The sequence below is a fragment of the Pomacea canaliculata genome, linkage group LG1 (assembly GCF_003073045.1).
Source record: "Pomacea canaliculata isolate SZHN2017 linkage group LG1, ASM307304v1, whole genome shotgun sequence".
Taxonomy (NCBI): domain Eukaryota; kingdom Metazoa; phylum Mollusca; class Gastropoda; order Architaenioglossa; family Ampullariidae; genus Pomacea; species Pomacea canaliculata.
Window position 1 is genome coordinate 35,640,514 of NC_037590.1, and position 26,181 is coordinate 35,666,694.

General features: G+C 35.5%; 2 protein-coding genes and 1 long non-coding RNA gene across 5 annotated transcripts; 1 reads left to right on the forward strand and 2 right to left on the reverse strand.

The window, feature by feature from the left end:
• Window positions 1-343: 343 nt before the first annotated feature.
• Window positions 344-4,575, reverse strand: LOC112565131. Of its 2 annotated transcripts, XR_003099352.1 has the most exons (3): window positions 3,835-4,575; window positions 3,496-3,638; window positions 344-2,977 (listed from the first exon to the last, which is right to left on the reverse strand). It is a non-coding gene; the product is annotated as an uncharacterized LOC112565131 (long non-coding RNA). The 2 variants fall into 2 exon arrangements; XR_003099350.1 differs by lacking the exon at window positions 3,835-4,575 and having other exon boundaries at window positions 3,496-3,828.
• Window positions 4,576-4,593: 18 nt separating this feature from the next.
• On the forward strand, window positions 4,594-7,440 carry LOC112565122 (putative ATP synthase subunit f, mitochondrial). Its single transcript, XM_025240428.1, has 4 exons — window positions 4,594-4,753; window positions 5,009-5,107; window positions 6,705-6,821; window positions 7,091-7,440. The coding sequence occupies exons 1-4, from the start codon at window positions 4,675-4,677 to the stop codon at window positions 7,117-7,119; spliced, it is 324 nt and encodes a 107-aa protein (XP_025096213.1). The 5' UTR covers window positions 4,594-4,674; the 3' UTR covers window positions 7,120-7,440.
• Window positions 7,441-7,446: 6 nt separating this feature from the next.
• Window positions 7,447-25,104, reverse strand: LOC112565096 (putative sodium-coupled neutral amino acid transporter 10). Of its 2 annotated transcripts, XM_025240372.1 has the most exons (9): window positions 25,002-25,104; window positions 24,673-24,856; window positions 21,337-21,384; window positions 17,811-17,925; window positions 16,394-16,512; window positions 13,989-14,172; window positions 13,687-13,733; window positions 12,761-13,066; window positions 7,447-12,267 (listed from the first exon to the last, which is right to left on the reverse strand). In XM_025240372.1, exons 2-9 carry the CDS (start codon window positions 24,799-24,801, stop codon window positions 11,455-11,457), a joined length of 1,761 nt encoding a protein of 586 aa, XP_025096157.1. In that variant the 5' UTR covers window positions 24,802-24,856; window positions 25,002-25,104; the 3' UTR covers window positions 7,447-11,454. The 2 variants fall into 2 exon arrangements, with proteins under 2 accessions (XP_025096157.1, XP_025096167.1); XM_025240382.1 differs by lacking the exon at window positions 21,337-21,384.
• Window positions 25,105-26,181: the final 1,077 nt, after the last annotated feature.

A 26,181-nucleotide genomic window follows, 5' to 3' on the forward strand; every position in this document is an offset into this window, starting at 1 on the left:
TAAAAGGGCAACTATAGCAAATTTAAACAGTACCATGTGTAGGTGTTGTTTGATTTGTTGGTTAATATATGCATGCTCTAACTCCCAAACAAAGCATAGTAGTCAGTTACAGTACCATTAAAAAATGCATCCACTCTATGAGAAATAAAAATGTGGCTGAAAACCTTTCATCTAACTCTGTGTATTTTATATCCTATATGATTTTACGATCTTCTGCACACAAGAAATATTTCTGTGTGTGTGCATGCACACATGTTTTTTATACTGTTTCAAAATCCATTTCATATTAAAATTCTCTTTTTCTCTCACACACACACAAAGAGAAAGAAAACAATTGCTGCAGTTCTTTGCAAATCCTCCATTTCTTAGTACAAAAAAGAGCAAGCCACATGCTGGAAATGAAACATTTGAAATTGCAGTACAAAGCAGTTCTCTTCACTAAGCTCATCTCAATCTGCTAAGCTGCTATGGTACAGTATGTGGATTAAGTGTAAGCCACCAATTTTAACACTGACAAGCATAGACAAGCAAACCACTCTCCTAAATCCAGGCTTCCATGAAAGATACTTTCATGGGAGTTAATAAGCTTCCTTCTAAATATTCCTGAGATTACAGTTTTATCTTCTCTGAACTTCAGGAAATCTTTAAAAAAGCTGGCATCCTAGTGCTAATAATTTTCTTTTGAGAAGGCTCACATTTACACAATGTAGCACTACTTATTGCATAAAACTAGAAACAAATGAAAACCATTCCAACAATCTAGAAGATAAAATATTCATTTGTCAGTAAAACCAGTATGTATATAATACCACTGCATGAAAAATGATAATATTAGTTTATTTATATGACACAAGAGCATAATTTGATTGTGCTTATACGAAAAAGTAAAAAAGCAGCTTACACTAACAATAAATAATTACATTTTAGCCTGTTTGCATGCTATTTGCACATCTTATTTGTGCTGCCTTGAACAGTAAAATAAATAACAAGTCAAATATCACATTCTTTTAAACATGCTCTACAGATCCATTTCAACAATTCTTTCATGAGTTATAGGCAACAAGATTATGGCTTAGAAACAGTCTTCAGCAATAAATAATGTTGAATCTGAACAAGAGAAAAAAACAGAGAGGAGAGATATGTGACACTTCAAGCCATTCTTCTTCTTTTTCTTGTTCTTAATCGCCCCCAGAGGAGCATAGGGCTGCATCCACACCCTACCATCGGACCCGGTTCTGGGCGTCCCTTTCCAGTTGGGACCTTCAAGCCATAACTAAACAAATACTGATTTTTACTGTGAATTGCACCAAACCCATGTTTAAAGAAAAGTAAGAAATTTAAACTCACTTCTTCTTACCATTTCTGTCTACAACTGCCACCAATCTGTACAATTCTGTTACATGAAGAGTTTATGACTGCTCTCTCTTTTTTTTTCTCTCTCTCTCTCTCTCAAGACAGAGAGATCATTTGATTGTGCACACTCATACACACCACACACATGTATGCATGTCTAAATGATTTTACTGGTAAAAAGCACACAGATCACAATTTTCCATCTACATGAGATCATTATTATTGCTTTTTTGGGGGTCAAACACAGTTGTCTTGCTGGGATCATTGCAGTGCAATCTAATAAATATAGCTGAACAGTTAGCAGATTCTGATAAGCAGCATCTCTTAAAAGTAACCATGTAGATACCATGCCAAAATATTAATGTCAAGCCTCATTTGGCGAGCTAGCTGTGATAAACAGACGGCTCAGCAAAAAACGTGAAATAATTATTTTATCATTTCCGGAAAAAATTATTCATGATTTACACCAGGTTATACATTATTCCTACATGTATAACCATTCACATCATTATGTGAAAATGCAGAAAATTTAAAACTGAAAGATCTGATCGTCCTAACAAACGTGGAATTAATCAAAATAAATCTCATAGTATAATGTGATGTAGTCTTGATCAACAGCATCAAAATGACAAAGTGCTTCCACCTTGTAGTGACTTCACACTTCTAGTTGCTGGTATTAGCTCTTCTAAATAGATTAAATTGGTTATGTAAGTAATGATTATTTAATTAGCACAAAATCAATACAATTTAATTGCACAATTAATTTTCTACCACAGTAGAATTTTGAAATGTTCAAAGTTATATAAATTTTTAAGAAAACCATAAAAACATTTATGATTTTACTACCAATTTTCTACCCATGACAATTTCTTCAAGAAATATTGCTGCACATCAACTTTAATATGGGAATACAGAAATTTCTTCTCTAGCCTCTCAAAGGTTTCTTTTATGAAACACAGGCAGCTTAATCTTAGCAATGATATTGGCATATAGCGTAACTGTGTAGCTGATGCACTACTGCAGGTATCACACTTCTGCTACTCCAGGATTGTTCCATTAATTATGGTCCCTGAATGACTGAATTGACTAAATATAGGAACGATTTTAACTTAAATAAGTTATATGTCTTAGGTCTCAAATCCATAAAGCCCAAGTTCTAAACTATAGCTGCTGTATGGATGATACATATTGTAACCTCTTAGATGTCTGCAAAACTTGCACATTGGCTCCCTCAAGAAAACCACAAATCCAAGTATTACAAAGCATAAAATGTAGATTGAGATGATCACCATGTACACAAATGAACCAAATGCCATGTTGCTTACTTCAGCTTATCTCACAAAACTTATTTCTGAAGTATACTGGGCACTGGCCTCTGACTTTCTGGCTGCTGCTGGTGTCTTTTCTGTACAGTTTGTCCACTCCTGACACAGTGGCAGCAGAGGTTCAGATCAAAATGTAAATGATTACCGAGAAGAATTCACAGTACTAGGGCTCTTGCAGAAAGTGTTTTCTTCTAACATCAAGCCTTTTGTAACTGTCTAAACTGCAACATCAAATGATCTTGAAATGGCATTGCTGAACAACTGTCGATTGGGTTTTAATATCTGAATTGATGGGTGCTCTGCAAAAATGTTTATTTTAAAAGAGTAAAACATACTGCAATTCTTGGACAGCACATAAAAATAAACAGCTGGTTCCCTCCTCAACTTTCAAAATTACAAAATTTATCAATATATCACATCTGCCAAAACTAAACAATATAAGCCATCCCTCTATACGCAAAAGAAATTGCGCTTGTTTACTCCTGGCAAGTTGCCAGTTAATATATGTCCTATTGTTGCACTTTATTCGGCAAAACAGTTCCCCCTCTACCCCTTCATCTCTCCCCATAATATTTTCCATTTCAATAAAGCAGTATAACTATATAATATATATATAGTTCTCCCAATAGCATGAGATATTACTGCTGTACTTGTTGCTATTCCGTTCTATAATAAACGCTCAATGACATACGAAAAGTGAAAGTAGTAAATAAACATATAGCTCCTTCGATTACCTCAAAGGGGTCTGCTGTAATTAAAGAAATGACAAAAAGAAAAAAAAAGAGGAAATTATCGTCAAACCCATTACACTCACCACCTTTAGCAGTGAAAATACAAGATATTTGATGCGCAGACCTCGAATTTTCGGTAACAATCACCAGTCACATAGCATAACATTGTTGTCATAATCCATGCTGGCACGTCGATCGCGATCGAGCCAAGTGTATACAACAGCTCGAGCTGCAACAATTCACACGATTCAACAGAAAATACTTAAGATAATTGTAAATGCTCTTAATACTCAGTCACGTAAAACTGGTTCAAAGGCCATGCCGACTCAGAAGCAGTATGAACAACTTGGTTTTTATTTGCGGTAAGACCCGATGAGGCCTGTGTCGTATTTACGTATGCAAATAATTGCTTATGCAAGTTGTACCTGACGCACCGTGCGGTACGCAGTTTCCTTGACGTCGACCTTGGTTATGGTATACAGTTCCGGAATTTTCCACTGGCCAATTCAGGGGCTTCGACAAGTTACTGGCTGTAAAAGATTTTTTAGTGTCTGTCTCAAATATCTTTTTTAATTTTTGTAAAGTAACAATTTAAAAATCTGGCAAATGAACCAGTGTGCTCAAATTAAGTTTGTCACAACTCACAAACCAAGTGCAATAATCATGCAGCTTCTTGCATACGTATGCATCCGTGCTATCACTAGAAGTTTCGAGGAACTTATTGCTACTTTAATAGTTTTTATCTTTTTAAAAAAGTATGCCTTATCACGATTTTATCGCTAGATTTAGAACTACCAAAGTTAACTTCTGAAGCATTATAAAATCTACTGAAGGCTGGTCCTACATTCAACCTACAGGTTCCGTTCAGGAAAAAAAAAAAATACTGAGATGGTTTTGCAAGGTCTTTTTTATTGTCGCCGAAAACTGTTAAGAATCCGTCGCTGGCTTATTAAACTTTTTTTTATTGTCTGTGCAAGTCCAGGACAGATTAAATTCTTTGGCTCACAAATCATTATATACACATAAGCATACAATATGAATATCTACATATAAAGTAGCCCGGCCCATAAATAGCCCTGGCCCAAGTAGATTCGATTGTAACTGCTATCATATATGGAAAGGTTTTCATAAATAAATTTTAAAAAAGCAACAAAAATCCATTCACGCATAAGTGGTTTGTATAGCGTTCTACAGGGAGAGAATTCAGGATTTCAGGGGCAACTACTCTGCCAGCAAGGAGGCTCTTCCGTCTGTGACAAACCACAATGGGTTTTGGCGATTATCCTGCTGAATTTAACCCCAAAATACATGGACCATATCATCCAGGACGCTTCTATGGAAAAGGTACTCTTAAGTCTCATTTTTATAAATGTGGGAAAATTCATGATTATAAGAAGAATGTCCTGTGTATAAAGTCTTGATTGGGTTGATCGTGCACCAATGACCTTGGGTTTGGCTTGAATGAGGAATGACACGAGTGCGGCTAAACCGATATAAAGAGACCAATATCCAGTTCGTTTTCATGCAGATTGTCTTTTTTAAATTTAGGTTTAAATATTTAACTAAGTCATATCTGTGTTGTATATTTTTTTATTCTAGCTGACACCCCACTTGGAGAAGTGAAGTTAGGAGAGTTTGGAAAGTGGCTGAGTCGACGAAACTACACTCCACAGGGAATGGTAGCTTGTTGTAGCAGAGGTATATTTTTGTATCATACTCTGTTGGTTTTAAAAGCCAGATTAAAAGCTATTTTGATATTAATTTCTAGTGTTACTTAATATACATGAGTCGTTCGAAAATGATTTGTTGAAGCAGGGGTGGGTGGGGAGGCTGCTTTCAAAAGTCTGAAGTGAAAACAGTTGTGATAGTCAATATTTTTGGTGTTTTGTTGTCCGGACCATCTGGACAGTTTGCTTTCTTTTTTTCATTGGTCTTTCAACCACTCATGAGATAACCACAGGTGACAAAAGTAGGACACAAAGTCAACTATTGCCAGTTTAGCCATGTGGTGGCACTATAAACAAGATGAATTTGTTTTTTTATATTAATAATGTGTACTTGTAATGCACAACATGCACAACCAAAATAAATGGCATTCTCAGCACAGACCAGTAATTATGAATGAACATTAGATAACAGAAAGTGGAATGTGAGATTTGTATAGGCACACAGAATAACATAAAGATGAAGTACAAGATTAGAATGTAAAGCAATGGATAAAGGTATAAAGGGATATAGGTACTAGAAACAGTGTAAGATGGTGTATAATAGTTAACATGGCAGTGTTGCAAAAGGAGTTTAGGATAGTGATTAAGAAATAGTACTTAGTGAACAGATGTTTTCAGAGAACGTTTGAATGTAGCCTTCAATTCAGAATGGCGAATGTGATGTGGAAGAGAGTTTCACTGCTTTGCAGCACAGAGGGAGAATGTCTTTTGTCCGTATGTGACTGTCTTTGTGAGAGGGAAGAATAGAATGTGGAAGTCTGATGAGGAGCAAAGGTTTCAAGATAAACTTATGACATTTGCACAGACCATCACTCATTTAACCAACTGTAGACTTTACAACACTAGGGGAGGGAAAAGATGAATAGGGAAGAAAACAGAGACCTAATGACCAGGCCTGTGACAGTGCAAGTAGAGTTGCCAAAGATGACCTGATGTAGTTCCTTCAGCCTTATGATCCACACTGAACTGGTGAAAGGAGCCTTACTATTGTGCTGTTGCACCTTCTTTTAATATGAGTTGTTTTTTTTTTTTTTTAAAGATTGGTCAAATAGCATCAAAAGCTCAAACTTAAAGCACATCAAAGGAAGGAGAGAGTAATGCACATGCACACTTTTGTGCAGCTCAGTTTCTTGTTCCCCTGTCCTCCTATGGACAAGGGTCATCTTGTGGCTATAGTTGAATCATCTCTTTGTCATCAACTGGGAAATGGTATTGTCAGTGAGCCACCAATTTCTTTTGCGTAGATGATACTAGATGGGGCTGTCTGTTGTGGTATTTGCTCTTCTTATCTCGCTATAGTCTTTTCTTACCATTATGTGTAAATGATTACTGTTCATTTACTCCTTAAATTACTTTTTAAGAAATAAAAGCATTTTTAACTGTTTGCCAATTACCCTACTTGTTTGAACTCAAAAGCTTGATTGGTCAAGAACTGGATACTTGTTTTGTCTTCATTACCTTCCATTTTTTTATGCATATGAGTGCATTACTGCATTTTGAAATTGTCTAGTATTCATCATTTACATGTTAGAATAATACTCCCATTTTTTTCTCTTTCTTTTTAATAGCATACTGGCGTTGGGCAACCAAATACCTGCTTGCCCGCAAGACAAGTGTAGCTCCACTGATACATTTTAGTGCAGCCCTAGCTACAGCTTATTATTTTCTCCAGTATCGTTCCCACAGTAAGTAACTTACATGTTAGTAGGTATTAAAACTGCTGTCATTTCAATTGTTGTATTAAGCATAATTTAAGTAGAAAGATGGTTTTCTGCTTGAAAAGATAGAATGGATGAATTACATGTACAGTTTCCTGCTGCCTCAAACATTAATCTTATGTTTTAAAATTCTAGTGATCACTGGTGTGACTACTGAATTTTCAGACAAAAGAACTAAATTATGTATATGACATCTCTGTGAGCTTTTATAATTTTTTTGTGTGCTCAATTTGCAGCCAACCACCGCCATGCTAAATACCATTAAAGATTGGTCTAACCATGGGAGACAAGATGGTGCTTTGAAGTCACTACAACGTGATGGCTAGGCAGAACTTTTCATAGTATAGTACTCCTAATCAAGTTCATAAAGAATAAAGTTTGGAATGCAACATTAACTTCCGAGTTCATTTATTTGGGACTATTGCAGTTAAATCAACAATTGATCCATCAGTAAAACAGAAGAATATTGTGTGTAGTTTTTAGAAAACAGATCCAGGATGCTGCATGGAAACCCAATTCACAGCTGCAGTTATATGTTTACAAATTATCTCAACTGCTTCTGGACAAAATAAAATGTGAAAAAAAACATCAGTTAGTGTTGTTTCTTTGAGAGATGCAATTTAATGGGCCAACTGAAAGCTTCATAAAAAGATTTTTGAGAAACAAATTTTTATCTCTCGTCTTTGTATTGTGCAAAGGCAAAGCACTATAAAGCATGTTTTGAAGACATGTTTCTTGGACAACAAAAGACCTAATCTCTTGATCAAACTATCACAGGGGAAATTCTTAAAGATGATTAAGAAACATTTTTGGTAATAAGTAGACAATATGGATCTGCAAAAATATATCTGGAATCAAAAGATGAAGTCAAATATTTTGAATTTCAGCCTTTTCCAACTTCCAAAAAGGTAACCAAACAAAATTAAGTTTTAAATGGAAATAGATGCCAACAAATACAGGAGTCTTACCCAAAAATGTGCTCGCATATTAATGACAAATGCAGTGTTTATCAACTTACAAACAAGATTAATGGTTAAAATTTAAAAATACAAGGTAAAAAATGGGCTTGCTTTTTGAATGACAATAAAAGGGATAATATTAATAGTTAAATGCAAAATGGTGTGTAGCATTGATGGCTCTGTAAAAATGTCCTCTAAATTTTCTATATCGTGCTTTCAATAGCATTTTATGATAAATTTTCTCTCTTCAAAAATTAGTCTTCTACCATTATTAGGGTCCAGTATATTTTTCAAAAGAAAAAAAAAATCAGTGAGTTGAGTCTGTATGCATCATAGCTTATATATTCTTCATGAAGCAGATAATTCTAAAACTTGAAAAGAAATGATTACAAATGACATTGGAATCCAGCATTACAATGACATTGGAATCCAGCAACCCAGAAACAAAAAGATCCAACATCCTGGATGCTAAGATTCCTAAATTTTTTATAAAAATTGAACTTAAAACCTCCAATCCAAATTCTTTGGCATGGTGGGGTGGGGAGACCCAAACAAGTCTATAGTTGCATGATAATACCATAATTTATTGGATACAGTGTTCTGCAAAATATTTTACAATTATTGGTTATGCTTTGTGAAAACTCTGTTTTAAAACACCTGGAATGACTGAACCTGATTTAATAACTTCATCTACCAGCTCACCAACAACTGGACTGAATTATCAAGAATCTGAAACTAAACAAATCCTTGCCTGCATCATCGTCCAGCCAAAACTGGTTTTCAGCTGCTGAGAATACCGACTGCTTGGAATTGTGAAAACAGTAACGTAAATGATGATTGGCCATAATAAAAAAAAAAAAAAATGGAATGCCTTTAAAAGCAATGCACACTTATGCATTAAATATTAGATAATGCAGGCTGTGGTTTCAGAGAAGAATAAAGAAAGCTATTCATATTACGGCTGCAAAACCTTTCTTCAATAAAGGATGACACCAACTACTGGTAGTCTACAGTCTTAGTCTCATGACCTGAGTTCATCTCTTGAGTGTGCACTGAACATACTAGTCACTTAGCTGTTAGTTGCAGAAAAAGGCATGTGAATAAGCATTGAAAGCTTCAGTGAGGGCTGCTTGCTTCTTGAGTGTAAATGCTTAGTTTTCCCTCTACCTTTCCAAATTTCTTTTGTAATATTAAGCATTTCACTTTCATACAACAAACCCACATTGCCTGCAAGAACAATCTAAAGATAATTTGTTTCAGATGATAGACTGTTTTATAAGGGAAAGAATTGACTTGGTTTTACCCTGCAGGGGTCACAATATGTAAAACTTTCTCAATTGTGAAGAACAATTTTTTGTGATTAATGCTTTTAAATACACCATTCATTAAATCTTTCACACAGGCCACAGTTAATTTGGAGGGAATTATAAAATGCATGACAGAAAAAAAACCCAAAGCAATTAAAATCTTATGGCACCACCTTAAAAAAACCCACCATTTATAATAAAATTTGTTAGGACCAAACATGAACACAGGATCAGATGCATTGTCTGTTGCAGCCCATTTTTAATTTGGTCACAAAGTCTGCACAATGTTTAACAGAAGAAAAAAAAACTAACAACAATTTTTATATTGTGTTACAAGGTACTTAACATGCACCCACATTCAAATGAGTCAATCTGATAAATATTTGTGGGGAATGAGTTGATTCCATATATTTTTTTAAAAGTTTCATGTGTTTATATATGTCATAAGTGTACTGGCAGGGAATTCCAAATTGTGGATCCAAATACTGCAAAAGAGCACTTGTCCAAGATGGAAAGGGAGAACTTTGGAATTCTAAGCAGGACGGCATCCTGAGATCGCAGTGTCCATGATGCACATAAAAAATATATCCATATACAAAACATTCTTTAACCTGGCATCAAAATGTAAGGTTATAACAAGGCAAGGAGGCAGGGACAGTCCTCTTATATAAAGGCAGTCTACTTTTAATGCAGAAAAGAAAAAAAAAATTGGTTTTAAAACCACATATTTACACTGCTTCAACTTCTTCCATGCCAAATTATTCTTTATAGTATAAGATAAACAGATTTAAGCAAATCTTGGGTCTTTTTGCAGTGCTAAAATCTAGAAACTCTGTACTGAAAAGAAATGATCTTTTCCCACAAGACCTCTGCTAGAGCTAGTTTATTAAGTGTAAAAAGCAAATACAGTGTACACTATAATGTTCAACTGTCTAAGACAGTGGTTCTCAAAGTGTGCATGGTTTATGAACTACTTGTGGGTCACACACATAAGTCAGACGGTCTGCAGCTGACAGTCATCATATGTTAGCAAAGTGATGTTTAAATTGCCAGATCCACTAATTAGTCCAGTCTTGATTTCACATGAGTTTTAATTTTATCGATGCCCAAGTCTTTATGTCATAGCACAAGCATTGCGTCATCTAACCACATCATCCGTTACCCCCTAGTAATGAAATGCACTTCCTTATTTTTAATTTTCATGAGTACTTTGCGATGTAATTTTATATAAACTTACTACTATACTGCTGTCACAAAAGTACATTTAGTTTTGAATTGAAATGAAACAAATGTGGCAAATTAAATATGAAATTCATGGTTCAGAGTGATTTTAGGCCTTGGTGGTGTGCCATATTATTTACTTTAATAAAGTAGTCCACGGTCCGAAATACTTTGAGAACCATGGGTCTAAGAAAAAGAAAATATTTCAGTCAAAGGGTTTATATTGTGCTTATAAACAAGAATTAAACTTGTTCTGTTTAATGATAGACAAAAAGTAGTGTAAGTACTAATCACAGTAAGTAACTTTCTGCACTAGTTCAAAAAATACAAGTTCAAATTATTATGCAATAAAGCATGCATCCACAAATACTTCCATGTACATTCTCTCATGCAATTGTTTTTAACTTTTCAGCTTACTTGAACACATACTGTTAACAACAACAAAATTGCAGGTGAGCAGGAAACTGTACAGAAATAAAAATTTAATACCTTCTTACTCCCTAAGAATAATCTTAATTTACATAAGAAAACTCATAAAGGTGTTATGATTCATAAAGCTATTTACACAATAATCTATTAAAATGTGAAGGTATCAGCAGAGAAAATAAAAAAGAATTTCAGAGGTTAAGAGCACTTAAATGACATGTCCTCAATTTAACCTGGAGCTTGCTGCAGCAGTGATCAGCACTATACACATGTATTAGGCAAACACATGGGTATGCCTCTTTCCTGCTTGCAGATTTTTAGATGTATTCTGTAAATCTCTCCAATCCAATGCAGGGAATGCTTTTGCCGTTAACAAAAATAAGTCTGTTCCTTCAGACTTTTTCCAAATCTTGTACAGTATTGTATCTTGTAGTCCTCTCCATCAGTTTTCTTCTTTAGAGTCTTCTTTTGGCAGCACAGATGCATAAGAGATCTTCTATCATATTCTACCATACAGAAAGTTCACCTTGCTTTTGATGTAAGATGTACAAATTATCACCCATGACATCCATAAGAAAATCTACCATGATCCATGTCATCTGTAGAGGTAAAAAATAAAAACCATGCTTTATACTGAAAAACCAAGAAGAAAAATAAAGTAACTAAAATTAATTCATTTTTATTTCATCAATCACGGTGGTCTTTCAGAGAGCGGATGACTATACCCTGGTTGACAATACTCTGAACAACTTTGCTCATGTCAAGGTCTGGTACATGATCTGCTACAGCATCTTCATACCCTGCCTCCTTCAGTCTCCTCCTCATCTCCTCTTTGTCGCCCTGATCATCAACACTTGAAGATTTCATGGGTACTACTAAGTCCTTTCTTGCTCCTGTCTTTTCCACTTCACCTTTGGTACTTATGTGCTTTTCCACTGGACTGACAACAGGCATGACATTTCCTACAACCTCACGCTTACTTCTCACAGCATCAATTTTAACATTCTCAGGAATAATGGGAACTTGGTCCTGCTGAACAGCGATACCTGGCTGTTGAGCTAAATCTGCTTGACCACTTTTTGCACCAGGCAATACTTGCTCTTGCTGTGGGACTTCCTGAGCCTGAGCTTGTGGCTGCTGATCTGGAATCTGTGGCTGCTTAACCAGATTTTGTTGTTGTTGAATCTGATCCTTCACCTGTTCTGGTACATTCTGAACTGGTCCTGGTAACTTATCAACTTGGAGTTCCTGTTGGCTCTGAAGGTTTTGAGGATCTCCCACATCCTGAAGTGGCTGTTTTTGTTGCTGAGGTGCTACCTCATTGGCTATGACAACTGGCTGTTCTTGCTGTTGGTGATCCTGATGAGGCATAGGCTTAGCCTGGACATCATTTGGTTGTTGGGGAATGATGTTTTGGTCCACTTTTTGGTCCACAGGGAATGCCTGACCTGGCTTCTGGTCATTCGCCACCTGTTGTATCTGTTTCTCTGGCCCATCAATCTGTTAAAATGTTAAAGAGGCATAATGAACATTAATTATCAGCATAATTTTTATCTATTAAAATCATTTTTTCTTTGTCTTGGCTGAGCATCTTTGCATGCTGCATGCATATGGACAAGTGAATGTTCATCTGCATATATGTGTGCATGCATGCATGTTATTTTTAAAATACTTCTTTTACAGTCATATAAAAGTTTATTTAGAAACTATATCCAAGAAGGCAGACATGTTGAAACACTTGATGATGTTAAATAAGAAAGCATGTGTATAGTCAGTGGCTGTTGATCCCTTAAAGAAATGAGCCAGCTGAAATACTTCTGCAAAGAACACAGAAACAATGGAATGAAAATAGAAAGCCTCTTTGTGGAGAATACTGAGTAACAGGCCATCACATAGCAATCATAGTAACGACACCCCTCCCTCTACAACATTTTAACATTGGATTGTTCTGCATCCTCTTACTAGTACAGTTAAAATCAATACATAAATTTACCTCATGTTCCTTCTTATGATCTTTCAGCTCTTGTAGAACAGCCTTCTGCTCAATTAGAAGCCTCTCCTGCTCAGCACGCTGTGCCTCCAGTGCTGCAAGCAATTCCTGCTGCCGTCTCTTGTCATCATGTCTCTCAAGATCTGCCTTGTCACCTCCTCTTCCTTCCTTTGCAGCTTGGTCTTGTGCACCCTCTGCAGGAAACTGTTTAGCCCTGTTTACATCATCAGTATCATGCTGGTCCAGAGGCTTTGGTCCTTTCTCTTCTGCCACAATATTATTACCTATAGCTTTTTTTGCCAAATCTTCCTGTAGAAAATGAGGCATCAACATATAAAACAATGAACACACCTTTGGAGCATTAAATAAGATTTTTTAAAAGCCAAATAAACATAAAGAACATTCAAAAACTGCACAGCATATGCATTTAATAGACTTAGCACACCAATGAGCCCTCCCCCACACCATCACCAAAATCTTCATTATTTTACTCCCGCCTTCAGCATTGTGTTAATTTTTAAAAACATAGCATATCAATAGATTTCTACACCTATGCAAATTAAACATGAAAAGAAGCGAGACTACATGGGAGAGAATTCTCTGACTTTTTAAATCTGTTTAAGGAATAGCTGCATAAGCAACAACAGGAAACAACTGATCTGTATTGAAGGACAGGTAAACTGGGATAAAATTTCTCTAGAAAAAGGCATAGAACAGAGCTGTGCTCTGTAATTGGGATTAGTGGGATTAGGAAATGCATTTTGCCCAAATAGCGGATGCTTACAGAGTTGATGAATGCATGCATTCCATTTCCAACAAGAGTTCTTAACTCTTTACTCTTGAAAATGTCCGCTCACACTAAATTAAGGTGGCTCTTCCACTATCCAAACTTGTTTGAACTGTAAAGAGCTAATTGTTGAAGTACACACCTGAGGGTTGGGGGGTTCCACTCGCTTTTCAATGTCCGCTTTTGCACCTTCAAAGTAGCCAAATAAGAAAAACATCATACTTTACATTATACCTGTATGCCCTAAGGTAAAATAAAACACCCTGCTGAAACCAGAGGCAAAAAAAAAAAAAAATAAAATGATGATAACAAGATAACTTCAGCAACTCATTAGAAGAAAAACATAAAAAAAAGCCCACTTAACTGATTTTACTTGCAGGCTTGTTAAAAACATTAGCTAGCTTCATTTTTTTATCTTTCTAGGAAAATGAAAACTGAATTTACCATCTTTTTTAACAGAATCAAGTTGGTCTTTGTGCCAGTTGCTGTCAATTTCTGGATTTCCAGCGAGATGGTGGCTCAGATGATCAGGTATTCCTGCACTTTGCTGAACTTGGCTGCTGTCAGGAGTCTTCAACGTGGTGAAAGTGCTGACAAGGAGGAATACCAACCCTAAAGCTAGGACAATCTGTATTGAAGAAAATGCTATATTTGGGTGTTTCTGATAGACCTGAGTAACACACTATATTTTTACACTGTATTTTCTACACAACATGTTCTGCAGATGTTTGCAGACCTGGTTAACTAGTCCATGCAGATAGTAAAGTCAAAATAAACATATGACATGAAGCATGTCCTGCATTATGGAAAACATGAATGAATGTCTGCTTTGTGTGCACCATCTAATTATTCATTTAAATGTATTCTAAAACACAGACAAGCCAAGCAAATCTGCATCAACAAAGGTGGGAACATCTCCAAACACAGATAGATGTGAACACAGACATCAGTATTATACATACATCTATGTTGTCAATGACTCAGCTAGCAGGCAAAGGGAAACCATAAGTTAACTTTGCACATCTTTGTGTAAATGTGGGGTCACAAGCTTGACCTCTTTTTGTGTTTGGTGATTTTTGTAGGCACATATATTGCTAATGAAAGGTGGTTATTTACTTAGATGTTGGGAGTAGTATTTTGCAATCATTCATTACAAAAAATTTGCATGCTACTAGACCTTTAAGAAAATCATTAAAAAAATTAAATTATTGTAAATTGTGTGTCATATAGTAACTTAAGTGGAACATGAAAATCGCCCACAAGGTCTAGACTAAAATTGAGCAATTATTTAGTCAGAGAACAAGTAATTAAAAGGATTTTATGAATAGACTTTTATGAAAGGATTATGCAGGTTAAATGGCTAGAGCAAGTGTAAACACACTACCCAGTGGAGGTGTGAATAACATTTGTGACAGACCATCTTAATGGTAATGTCTGATGGCAAGAAAGACAGAAAACATCTGAAGGGTGTAACACCTGACAGGCTGGACACACCAACATTGCTGGAGGACAAAATTAGTCTTTCTTCTCCACCTTGCAACCTGTGGGTAGGCTGAGGTTAGTCATTAATCAACTGAAGTGCAGTCCTCCTCTCTGCTGCGCTAGCTAGCTGTTGATTAGTTTAAGGATTCTGGACTTATGTGTTACTCCAATGGCATCCCAGGTTGTATGAGTGTGTGAATGGACAAAGTTCAAGTCAAGAAACGAGAATTTTGTGAGATACCTTTCAGCAAAAGGTCAGAGCGATTGGAGCACTTTGTCAAAAGTTGATACCTCTGCAGCTTTCTCCAAGACCAAGGGACTTCTAAGACTTGAGCCAACAGGGCAAAGACTTGGAAGAAAGTTGGAACATTTGAGTAAGAGAACCTCAATGCATGGGGCCAGTCAGCAACAATGGAATGTCAGGACTGCCAGCTGTCATCCTCAAAACTACAAGGACTATGCTACCAAAACATGGGTTACCTGTCAGAAGAGGCAGGAGCTTGGTGCCAAGATTGGCAAGAGAAGTCGCCATTCTTAAAGATAGTCTGTGTATTCAAAGCAACAAAGTCAGAAAAATTATGTTGCATCAGGGTGTTTTTCATTCAATGGCTGAACATAGCATGTGCCACTGTGCATAGTTAGGAGACCAAGCTGTTGTCGATGGAGCCAGGTGCCATCCCTGGACTGGCACAGTGGTCGGTACCTGTGTTGCCTTGGGATCAGATGTCCTTTCTGACATGGTTGGCATACCAAGTGGTGGATTGACACCAACAGTTAGACAGGGCACTCCAAGAAGAGAGCCCTCAGCATGCTGTGAATGTCAGCTGGAGACCTGCTACCTATCTGATAAGAAGCATGGACTCGCAATATGAAAGACTGAGATGTAGGAAGAATTTGAGAGCAGCAGTAACAACTGTAAGAGCTAAGTTTATGTGCATATGTACGTGAATGTAGGTGGTAGTTTTAACAGGAGATAACAGCACTTTTGCTTGGAAGTACAGATAACATTGGGACCCCTTTTAGATCAGCCTAATTGTTGTATGTTTTCATGCAATTTTGATGCTAATAAATCTTCCTTATGCTGTGATCCACACATATCGTTGTCTTTTTTTTCGGGAAGAGCAGGAGTAGGGGCTCATGAATGATGTAGAGATTGATATGTGAACATTAGATTCAATGTTTCCCTACAGGATTATGTTAACGTGGGTAGTAAGTGTTATGTCATAACTGCCACCGATGTGCTCAGTTCCCTGGGCCAATGTTTAATGTTAAATAAGAAAATGAAGGAACATTGTAACACCGTGAAGAAATAAGACAATGCACATGCATTTACAATCAACACATTTAATTTCTGACATCTTGGGTACCTGTGCAATTGTCTTTCCTTCTGCTTTGCTGGACATCACATGCAGGAAGAAAAGGGCAGGAAAAATATAGCAGATTAATGTTCCTGTAATGGCTCCATTTAAACCCAAAATAAACTCAACTGCAAACAAACATCAAAATCATATTAATCTTTCTACATATTATGAGATTCAGTGGATCACATAAAACTTTTAATTGTATAGGTTTCCTTATTCAAATGGCCTAGATAATCTTACTGCACAAAGATACTGGTACACAAATATGAATTGTGAGAAAAATACACTGGTAAATTCTTTTTTAATGGCATATGAATGTATTGTGCAATAAAATAAATAAAATTGAAACTGATATTTTCCACTTGCTGTAATTGCTTTGTTATAGATAATTTAAGCACTAGGCGAAAACAGTGGATGGGATAAGAGAGTAACCTATCAGAATCAGATAGACATTTGCTTTGTACTTTATTGCACCACGGGATAAGTTTTATACAAACCTGCATTGTCTAGTTGTGCATTATGCATTAGAAGTGACTTTGTCATGCTTCCCTTTACTGTGCTACTTCAAAAGAGCTTATAAAAATGTTAATGATTTTTTTTCATTTATGCAATGTTACACGAAGAGAAAAAAAATGTCAGCAAATACTTATAAAGCTTATGGTTAGTCATAAGGTCTGAAATAAGCCTCCAGAATTTAATGATTGAATGCCCTGCTCCAAGATCATATTCCTCACCCTCCTGTGCTTTGTTTTTTTTCACTAAAATCATTTGAAGTATGTGGAAATATATGGAAATATAGCAAACCAAACTCGAGAATAATCTTTTTGCAAAAACAATGCAGAAATTCAAACCCCAAATGTCTCTTGAAATTCATGGCAAAAAACTTGACTTGGTGTGTTTGTTTCGCTACAGAAATAGCCACCTGAATTATAATAAAATTATGACTGATTTTCACTTCATGCTTCCATTGCACAACACTTCTGCAAGATCACTGTGTTTAAATAAAATTACTGTGTGTAAGTAAAATCAGGACTCTGGGGACAGGAATCAGAAAACACTAACATGGAACAAAACACTAAGACATAAGGCAGAGTCCAGCGCACTGGCAAGACAAAATAAGCTGCAGAAATATAACTGGAATGACCACAACCCAAGAAGTAACTAAATAATTAGGGCACGGCTGTGTTGCATGGGAAGAAAAATGAAGCATAAAAACCAAACTTCTGGAAGATTCTACACCAAACAGTCATACAATTCTACTTCCAGCCATACTTTTAATTAAATTCTTTCAATAAAAATAAAACTTTGATTACCATGGCATAGGTATTACTGGTGTTTGAAGAATTCCGAATAAAGCATATAAGACTTAAATTACTCACTTAAACTTTTGCCAAAAGCAATTTTCAAAACTGGATACACTCACCATTGGGAATAAGAATGCCAGTGATTGTTGACACCAAAACGATACCTATGGTAATGGCCTTGAAAATCTGTTCCGGAATGTAGTTGCCAATCACATCATCACCATGTTTCATCTTCTACAAAAGCAAAAGCCCATTTGTGTCAGGAATGCAAACCCAAACAATACAGTACATGTATCTTGTGCATAGACTAAAAGCAAAATGATAATAATAGATAGCCAATTCCTTAAACAGTTACAGATGCAGATATCCTATGCACATTTACAAGACAGAGCTTAAAAAAAACTTAAAGGACGTAGTGTTGAAGTTTACAAAAAGCAATCTGCCGTTGAATACCAAATCTAACAATTTATAACAAATGCTGACTAACAAAGGAAATAATGTGAAGTTGCTGATAAAGAAAGTATAGCAGAAAGAACATCCAAGAAATCCTCAAAATATAGTCGCATGAATATGTTCTCTATACTATCAGCTTTTTAACAGTTTATGAAATAAGCAGTGTACACAAGCAGTATTATTCACTCTCAATACTCCCCACTGAGATGATTTCTAAGCCTTCCCACGAAAGGATAAAAAATAAAATTGAAGGATATACATTATTTTATCATGCACCAACAAGTAAAGAAACTTCATAAACATTTTGAAAAATGACCAAAAATAATGAAAGAATCATTTTATTTAGTCTAGATCCATACATGTGAAAACAAGCGTGAATAAATTAAAACAGTTTTCTCCAGTATGAGGAATTCCTATCTTATTCATACAAACCACATTGTGCAATGACAACCATCACTCCACAAATAAATCTGATTTTGTTTTACTTTTAACTATGAATAAGCTTACTAAATGACACTTAAAATACACGAGAAAGCCCACAATACAGATTAGTGTGCATATGGTTTTAACAACAGGATATAACTACATCAAATGGTATGAATTTACTCATTTATTTATCAGCTATAAAAAAAGGTGTAATATCAACGTAGTCTTTTTGGAAAGTCTCTTCTTCGTAGACTGGTGTGCAAATAATTACATGTGGACTTTGAAAAGGTGAAATATTCAGTCATGAAAACAAATAAAGAACAAAGAGACTGTGGCACTGGAAAAGAGACAAAAAGATAAAGAAAGAAACATATCTAGGAAAAACTGCATGTGCAAACCAGATTTCTTCCTCCACTGCCCCAACTGCCAAAACGCTCCCCTCCCTTACTTTACATGAACTTAAAACATCAACTGAGTCACAACCTTTGATAAAACAATTGCACAGCAAACAGATGCTTTCTGATTAAATGCAAACAAGCTTCAGTGTTGGTACACTGCTCAATTTTTACCCTTTGATGTGTATAAAGGCAGTGTGGCAAGTGGTTGAGTTTTTAAAGGCAGGATATTTTTCACGTGTTTTAAGTACCAGGCAAAATGCTCTACACTGTCAGCAACTAAAAAGCACTCTAACACACAGTGACTCAGGTTATATTACTTTATAAGCCAAGCATGTCAGCAAAATGTTTAAAAGTCTACAAAATTGAACCACTGGATCAGGATATCACAAGCATGGACTATAAATGGAAGAAAGAATGAGAAAGAGTGCATGAGGGAGAGAAAATGTGTGTGCGTGAGAGAGAGGGAGGGCCCCCCCCCAAAAAAAAAGGTATTCGTTAGAGCTAACAGATGTTTATTGCATCTTTCTACTTCTGGATTAATTTTCGAATCCTGATAATTTTTGTAGAAAATTATAGACTGATAAGAAATGCACTTTATATAACCTAACAGTTATTCAGACATGTTGTACATGAACCTTTTCCAGAGTGTGGTGCATAATCAATGTTGCCTTCAACAACTCAAATAGAACTATAATAGCAAGCTTGTGATTGGGGTGGTGGAGAAATTCCATTCACTATATATATACTTGTATAAATAAAACTCATCAGTATTTGTACCATCTGGCACAGGAGATAATGAACAGTGTTGTGTCACGAACTAATATCCCTGGATTGCTGGCAGATGATTTTTTCCAGTTAACTGCTAAAACGAGGCATTAGACGACATAGCTTCCAGTTTATTCACATTCTTTGTTAAGGCTCACCGAGACTAATAGTAGATCACTTCGCAAGAGGATAAGAGTGAGTCTTGGCATACAGACATCAGTCCCTAAATACACGTCCATGGTTATATCTCCTCACATGATCCAAAATAAATAATCTTTCATGCAGACCAGTAAATTGGTGTTAAAAAGCAAGATTTCAGGACACACAGCAGATGTGCATGTGCCTAGTTAAACTGAAAACTTTGGTAGCACCATTTCTTCAAGAGTTTACTCAGGTGTTGCTGCTTTTTCTTTTGCCCTCATTTGTTTGTCAGAGTATCATTATGCACTCACCACTGGATATGATATCACCCAATGGTGAGTACATGTATTATAATGTGGATTTGTCAAAGTTTCTAACTTTAACAATCTAGTTGTGACTGGTTCATCTTTCTTCTGGCTATTTTACATCAGAAATTACAAGACAGTAAAAGATTCATAGTATGCAGCATCAAGGTGCATGCTCAGATGAAAGGCGTTTCAAGGTATAGAAGGAAGGTTATATAAAATAAGTTTCAGGACGCATCAGAAATATTGCTGCGATCAAGCAAAACATACAGTGTATTATACATGGTGAAATTTGCAAGTGAAAACATTTACATCTAACGATTGAGGTGTTACAGTGATGCTGGATATGACAAGGAAATGTTGTTGCAGTGACTTACCTAAATGGTTCTAAAATAATTCAGCATGCCCACAGTCTGAAGGAATGAATTAGCAAAGATTCTCAAAATAAACAATAATGAAAGCCTGATTTATGTTTTCTGAAATCTTTTAAATCCATTTCTTCCTGTTCAATTTCCCAAAGGAATATGAATTACTACTTTTTGCATATGTTTGCCAAATTATTTTCCTTTGCTATTGGTGCCTTCAGACCATTCAAAAGCAAGGTATTTTAAGACAGATGTCTTTGTATGTATGAATTCTTTGCATAAAAAGGAGAAAAGCCTGACTAGCACTTCTTTATTTCGAGGATAAGTTATGACAGCAATACTTCTTGTTAAATTTAACACTACAGTGAGACAGAAGACCCACTCTTTAAAAAACAAAAACACACAAGAAATTTAAAAAGAAAAACTAACATTATAATGCCTCAAATGATTAACATTTAAACAACAAAAGGAATCCCACAAGCAATAAATAATACCATATTTATAAACACTACCAGAAATACATGTTTGTAAGTTATTGTTTAATAAAAATGAAATAACTGCAGTATTATTGCTTAATAAATTTCTGTATTTTTCAGTTATGGAAATAATCATAAATTGCTATGAGAATTTTGTGAAGTACATGAGTTTTTAAAGTCTTAAGGAAATAAAAGTCTAATTAAAATTAGTTTCAACTTAGTAAAAATTAAACTCCCAAAAGCACTGCTTTGAAAAAAAGGGGGTTATTGAAAGTTCATAGCATATGTAGTACCAGTAAAAACCCGAATCTCACACCTTTACATCTGATGTTTCCATGGCTGAGTGAGCTAAATCATGAAAATCCTGGAAAATAAAATCACCAGTTTTGCTAGACATTTTGAGTATCGCTTCAATATATGCTTGCCTGACACTGGGCACCATGGTGTCAATACACACTGTAGAGGTCATTAAAACACACCTAAAGATGGCAACTAAACTGCTGACCGTGATCATATAAACTTCAGACAATTTACTCCAGAAGTAGTCAGCCCCACTGTAAAGCTACAGTCACTAACTGTTGAACAACAAATTAATCAACTATCATACATTAAATCGCTAAATTTGTTGGTCTTGCGTTTAAGTGTATTGTTCCCAGCTGGATCTGTGCACTATTAGAGTTACATCTCATCCTCTTAAGCTTTTAATGGAGCATATATCTGAAGTAAAATTATATCTTTGTAACCAAATTACAGATATCTCTTGTTTGAAAAACTTGACTGTCTTGTGTAAATACAAAGGTATATCTATTCAAAGAATTTTGAAACAGATTAAAAAAAGAAAAACAGGTTTGCTTATCAATCAAAGTTTGATGAGCAAATAAAAACTTCAGACAGAAAAGGTTTTAGTATTGTGTCCATCCCAAGTTAAACTAATTTTTTTAAATTTTAGGTAGCTTATACATGTGTTTATTCCAATAATCTCAGTAGTTCTTCTCACTACCTTGAAAGTATTGTAAGTTCTGAAGATAAAGTCTGAATCGCTATTAGTCTGCAATCACTGTTAGCAATCACATAAAAAGGGATGAAGGGTCCTCAGAAACAGACTGAAGTTGTGTTAATGGTTGTGTTTAAATTTCAGGAGTAAAGAGAAGATGCACATCCATTGCACTTCGGTGGGTTTTTTAAACTCACTAAACACTGATTCTGACTACTACTATGTTAATGTGGAGTGACCAAAGGTTGCATGGCAACTACAGTAACATGCTGGGCCCAGTGTATTAAAGTTATATTCATCAGTTAATAAAAATATACAGGGACAAAACTGACAAAAAAGTCTGCAAACCATAAAATAATATGTAAAAAGCCTGTGTTATATCAGCTTTTGCGCATGCATAGGATCTCATTTGATACTGACAGGATTCCACAAGCATCTTCACATTAACAACAAGCAGTCTAGCAGCATGCATTTGCTGCCATCATCTGCATCACATCCTTGCTGATAAGCAGAACAGGTCTGATGAACAACTGAGATAACCTCAGATAACCAGTTTTATGTGCTGTTGTAGCCTCTATATGGTTATTCAGGTCTAAATAATCTTTGACATGCTTACATTTATGCTAAATCATATCTATAACCTGGCAGGGAGGGGTGATAGTGATTGGGGGTCTGTCTCAATAACTCAAATCCCTACTAGCTATCAGACACTTAGTATAGCATGTCATGTGTGGGTAGCTAAATCAATATTTTTTATTCCTTAATGTAAAAAGCACATTGGTGTGCTCCCTGTTTAAACTAGAACTAAACTAAAATGCTGAAGAAAGCTGATGAAAAAACATATCAGTGGTAATGCCCTGCACATGGTTACAAGGAAATGTGATGAAGTGCCTGCTGCTTACAACAAAAGTACTACAACCAGACAGACTTTCTGTTCCTAGCATTAATTCCATATTGCAAAGAGTGTGGTGGGAATTTTGAGAAAGATTTTATGTAGATACTGTCAGCACAGATCAAAAAGATGATCAAGAAGTCAAAGAAGCACTATAAAAAAAAATAAATAAAAGGCAAACAGTAATGATCAGGAAGATTGAAAACAGGGACTGTTCAGATAGCTGGCTTTGAGCCTCATTGCACACCATGGATCTAAGGTGTTTACCACTTTTTGATTCCTTATAGCACAGAAGTAACAACTTTATTATTAAGGCTCAAAGAAAAAAAAAAATGATAGTTTATAGTTTTACAATGTGTTTGATGCTACAGAGAAAAACAAGCTATATAACTGAGACATCACAAAGAAGTAATTCACCTTCAGTAAGCTGATGACTAGCCATTGTCATTTAATCCCAATTTTATGGACATATCGCCCTCATCATCCCCATGGCCATGAGCACACTTGATGATATTACTACCAACTTTTGCCAGCTTTCACAGTTCTCCACCATTTACTCGGGTCCATTAAATAAGGCCACTGTTTCACTTTTTTTTCAATGTTGACTGCACATTTCTTCTTTTGTACACCTCTTTTTCTGCCTCCCTGTACTGCTTCTAGCAGATCATCTTTGCGAATCCCGATGAACTCAAGATGTGCCCACACTACTTCACTGTTTCCTAGCTGTTCCTCCTTAATATATAAAGAATGATTAGTTACGTACACTTTGCACATCCAAAAATGTGTCTTGTATTGCAAAAGCAGATTTTTATTGTATAATTTTCTTGCATTTAATTATTACGGACGGGTGGCTGTGAATCTTATAATGACATAACATTTACACACACAATATGCTGTTTAAAGACTGTAAGACTAGTCTATTTTGTGGAAAGATAACAACAGAAGGCAAGGTACAGCTGAAAAAGCTTTTTAAAGTTCCTGTAATGCAAAAACTACTGAGAGAGTAGTATGCACCAGTGTTGTATTTTTTCTGATTTTTCCGCTTTTTTATTTTAAGAAAAGATGAATTCCTGTTTAATCCAGTCACTAACACATTTTGTTATAGAACAATATGAGAATCAATATAATTTATCTCTACACATAATATGGCACATTCTTAATTCAATTTGCTTGAACAAACACAGAGCAGAAGAATTTAACACTTAACAATGGTTGTCACTGCACAACTGGGACAACATAATCTTTGACTTTTTTCTTTGCACTGTCTCCAAAATAATGTGGATGAAAGCACAGCTCTGTCTGTGAATGTGAAGATCTGATTTTATTAACACTTAAGAGTATTACCTTATATTTTAACAATATTCTCAACATTCTCATGTTATTCTTTTTTATGTCATGCAGATTTAATTGTACTTCCTTCATTTTTGTAAGCAATAAGACTATTTTTTATTATGGTCTACATTTTCTGCATAATTCTGGGTGGTTAAAAGCACTAAGTTAACACTTACAAACTTCCATGAACGGCCCACATTTTTCGTAACATTTTGAGCAGCTGGTATAGAAACTTGACACGATCATAGAACTATAAAAGAAATCAAGGGTATTCTGACATTCTATTAATTTTGCATTTAAGTAAAAAAAATTAATGCAATCAAGGCTGAGTGAATGCATATGTAGTACATTTTGAATATTACCAAAGTCCAAACAGACATACAAACAGAAAGCCCATACCCCAGAATTTAGCTACAAATCAAGCTAATGCTTACCTTTTGAAAAACAAGAGTATAGATGCTGGCTCTGCAGGGAAAGATAATAACAGGGAATGTGATGGCAATAGACAGGACAAAGCCTAGCTTCATGACATTTGCACCAAATGTAGATGGGAACAACTTCATCACGTCACCAGGAATGTTCCCTTCATAGAACGTGACGTATCCAAGGAAAACCAACCTGTCAAATAAAATACATAGCACTTATATCAAAGAAGACTGAAGATCACATTTCACTATGTATATTAGCTCTATCTCCTACATTTCTATATAAAGCATATGCAAGACACTGATCTCGACCCTAACTGAAAAAACCTGAAACTTACCATGAAATAGGCTAGAGCACATAAACTGACAGCACTGTTGATGATGCCTTTTATGGCATGCAGCGATGGTTCTGGCAGGGCTTCATATAAAATAAAAAGTTGCCTGTGGATGATCAAAACTCTGGTAAAATTTTTTCATGCTTACGTAAAAATAAATGGTAAATCTTATGTAAAAGTACATATGGATAATGCAGATTATATGTCAATTGGCTTCTTTTACAAAGATGCCTGAGAAACTGATTTCAGACAGTAATCACTAATAAGAAACCAATTACTTTTTGTCTTTAACAAATAGATCATTCGAAAGTATGGCAATTTAATTAAAATAGTTTTCAAAATATAACTGACATTTTTTTCTGGTGAACATTATACAGAGAAGAAAATTTAATGTGGAATGTTTTTTGTTGATGGAACAATGTCATTGACACATCATATGACATGCATGACACCATCTAAATGATGAACAATTTTTACATGAAAATGAAGTTTTCACAAGAAACTTAAAAAAGATAACTTACGTCTGACAACCAAATGAAAAAGAGAAAATAGGAAGGCACTGGAAAATTCCCTCTTTCCGCCAGAAGTTTACATGAGTATACCAAGTACCTGACATCAGATTCTTTCCTGAGATGAACAAGATCTGTAGCAACAATGTACAGAATACAGCTTGTTGCCTAAATCTTCTACTATACAATTAATTACAACATTCTTTATAACAGCAAAATGAGTAAAAAATCAATTCTATCTGCTAATTATGACACTTCCCATCAGCACCAACAACATTACATACTGTACTTGGTTTAAACTTTCCTTAATACAATGATTTTAAAGGAAGGCAAACTTACATATACAATGAATGTAGTATAAAACATGACACAAATTGTGCTGACACGACTGACACTGCGCATGTCCTTGATCAATCCCAAAGGAAGTCCAACACACAAACATAATGTCAGCATAAGGTAGAGACGAGTGTTTGCTGTTTTCTGAAAAACAGTTAAACAATAGTGGGAGTCAGTAGAATACATAGTAAAACCATCATTGATGATCCTCACACCATCCATCAACAATGCAGTGGCAACTTGACCACACTGCAACTAACAGTAGAAAATATTTTCTACACATTCCCATCCTGCTTGAGTAGCTCAGCTGGGACATCGTCGACACCAGGTGACTTTCT

Bases quoted from the DNA above. Each gene is read 5' to 3' on its own strand.
- LOC112565122 (XM_025240428.1), top strand. From the start codon at position 4,675: ATGGGTTTTGGCGATTATCCTGCTGAATTTAACCCCAAAATACATGGA. The intron at 4,754-5,008 runs GTACTCTTAAGT...TTTTTATTCTAG, and splicing joins AGGACGCTTCTATGGAAAAG to CTGACACCCCACTTGGAGAA. The intron at 6,822-7,090 runs GTAAGTAACTTA...CTCAATTTGCAG, and splicing joins TCTCCAGTATCGTTCCCACA to CCAACCACCGCCATGCTAAA.
- LOC112565096 (XM_025240372.1), bottom strand. From the start codon at position 24,801: ATGAAGTTGTTCCCATCTACATTTGGTGCAAATGTCATGAAGCTAGGC. The intron at 21,385-24,672 runs GTAAGCATTAGC...TTTATTTTCCAG, and splicing joins ATACTCTTGTTTTTCAAAAG to GATTTTCATGATTTAGCTCA. The intron at 13,734-13,988 runs GTAAATTCAGTT...GCTACTTTGAAG, and splicing joins TGATTCTGTTAAAAAAGATG to GTGCAAAAGCGGACATTGAA.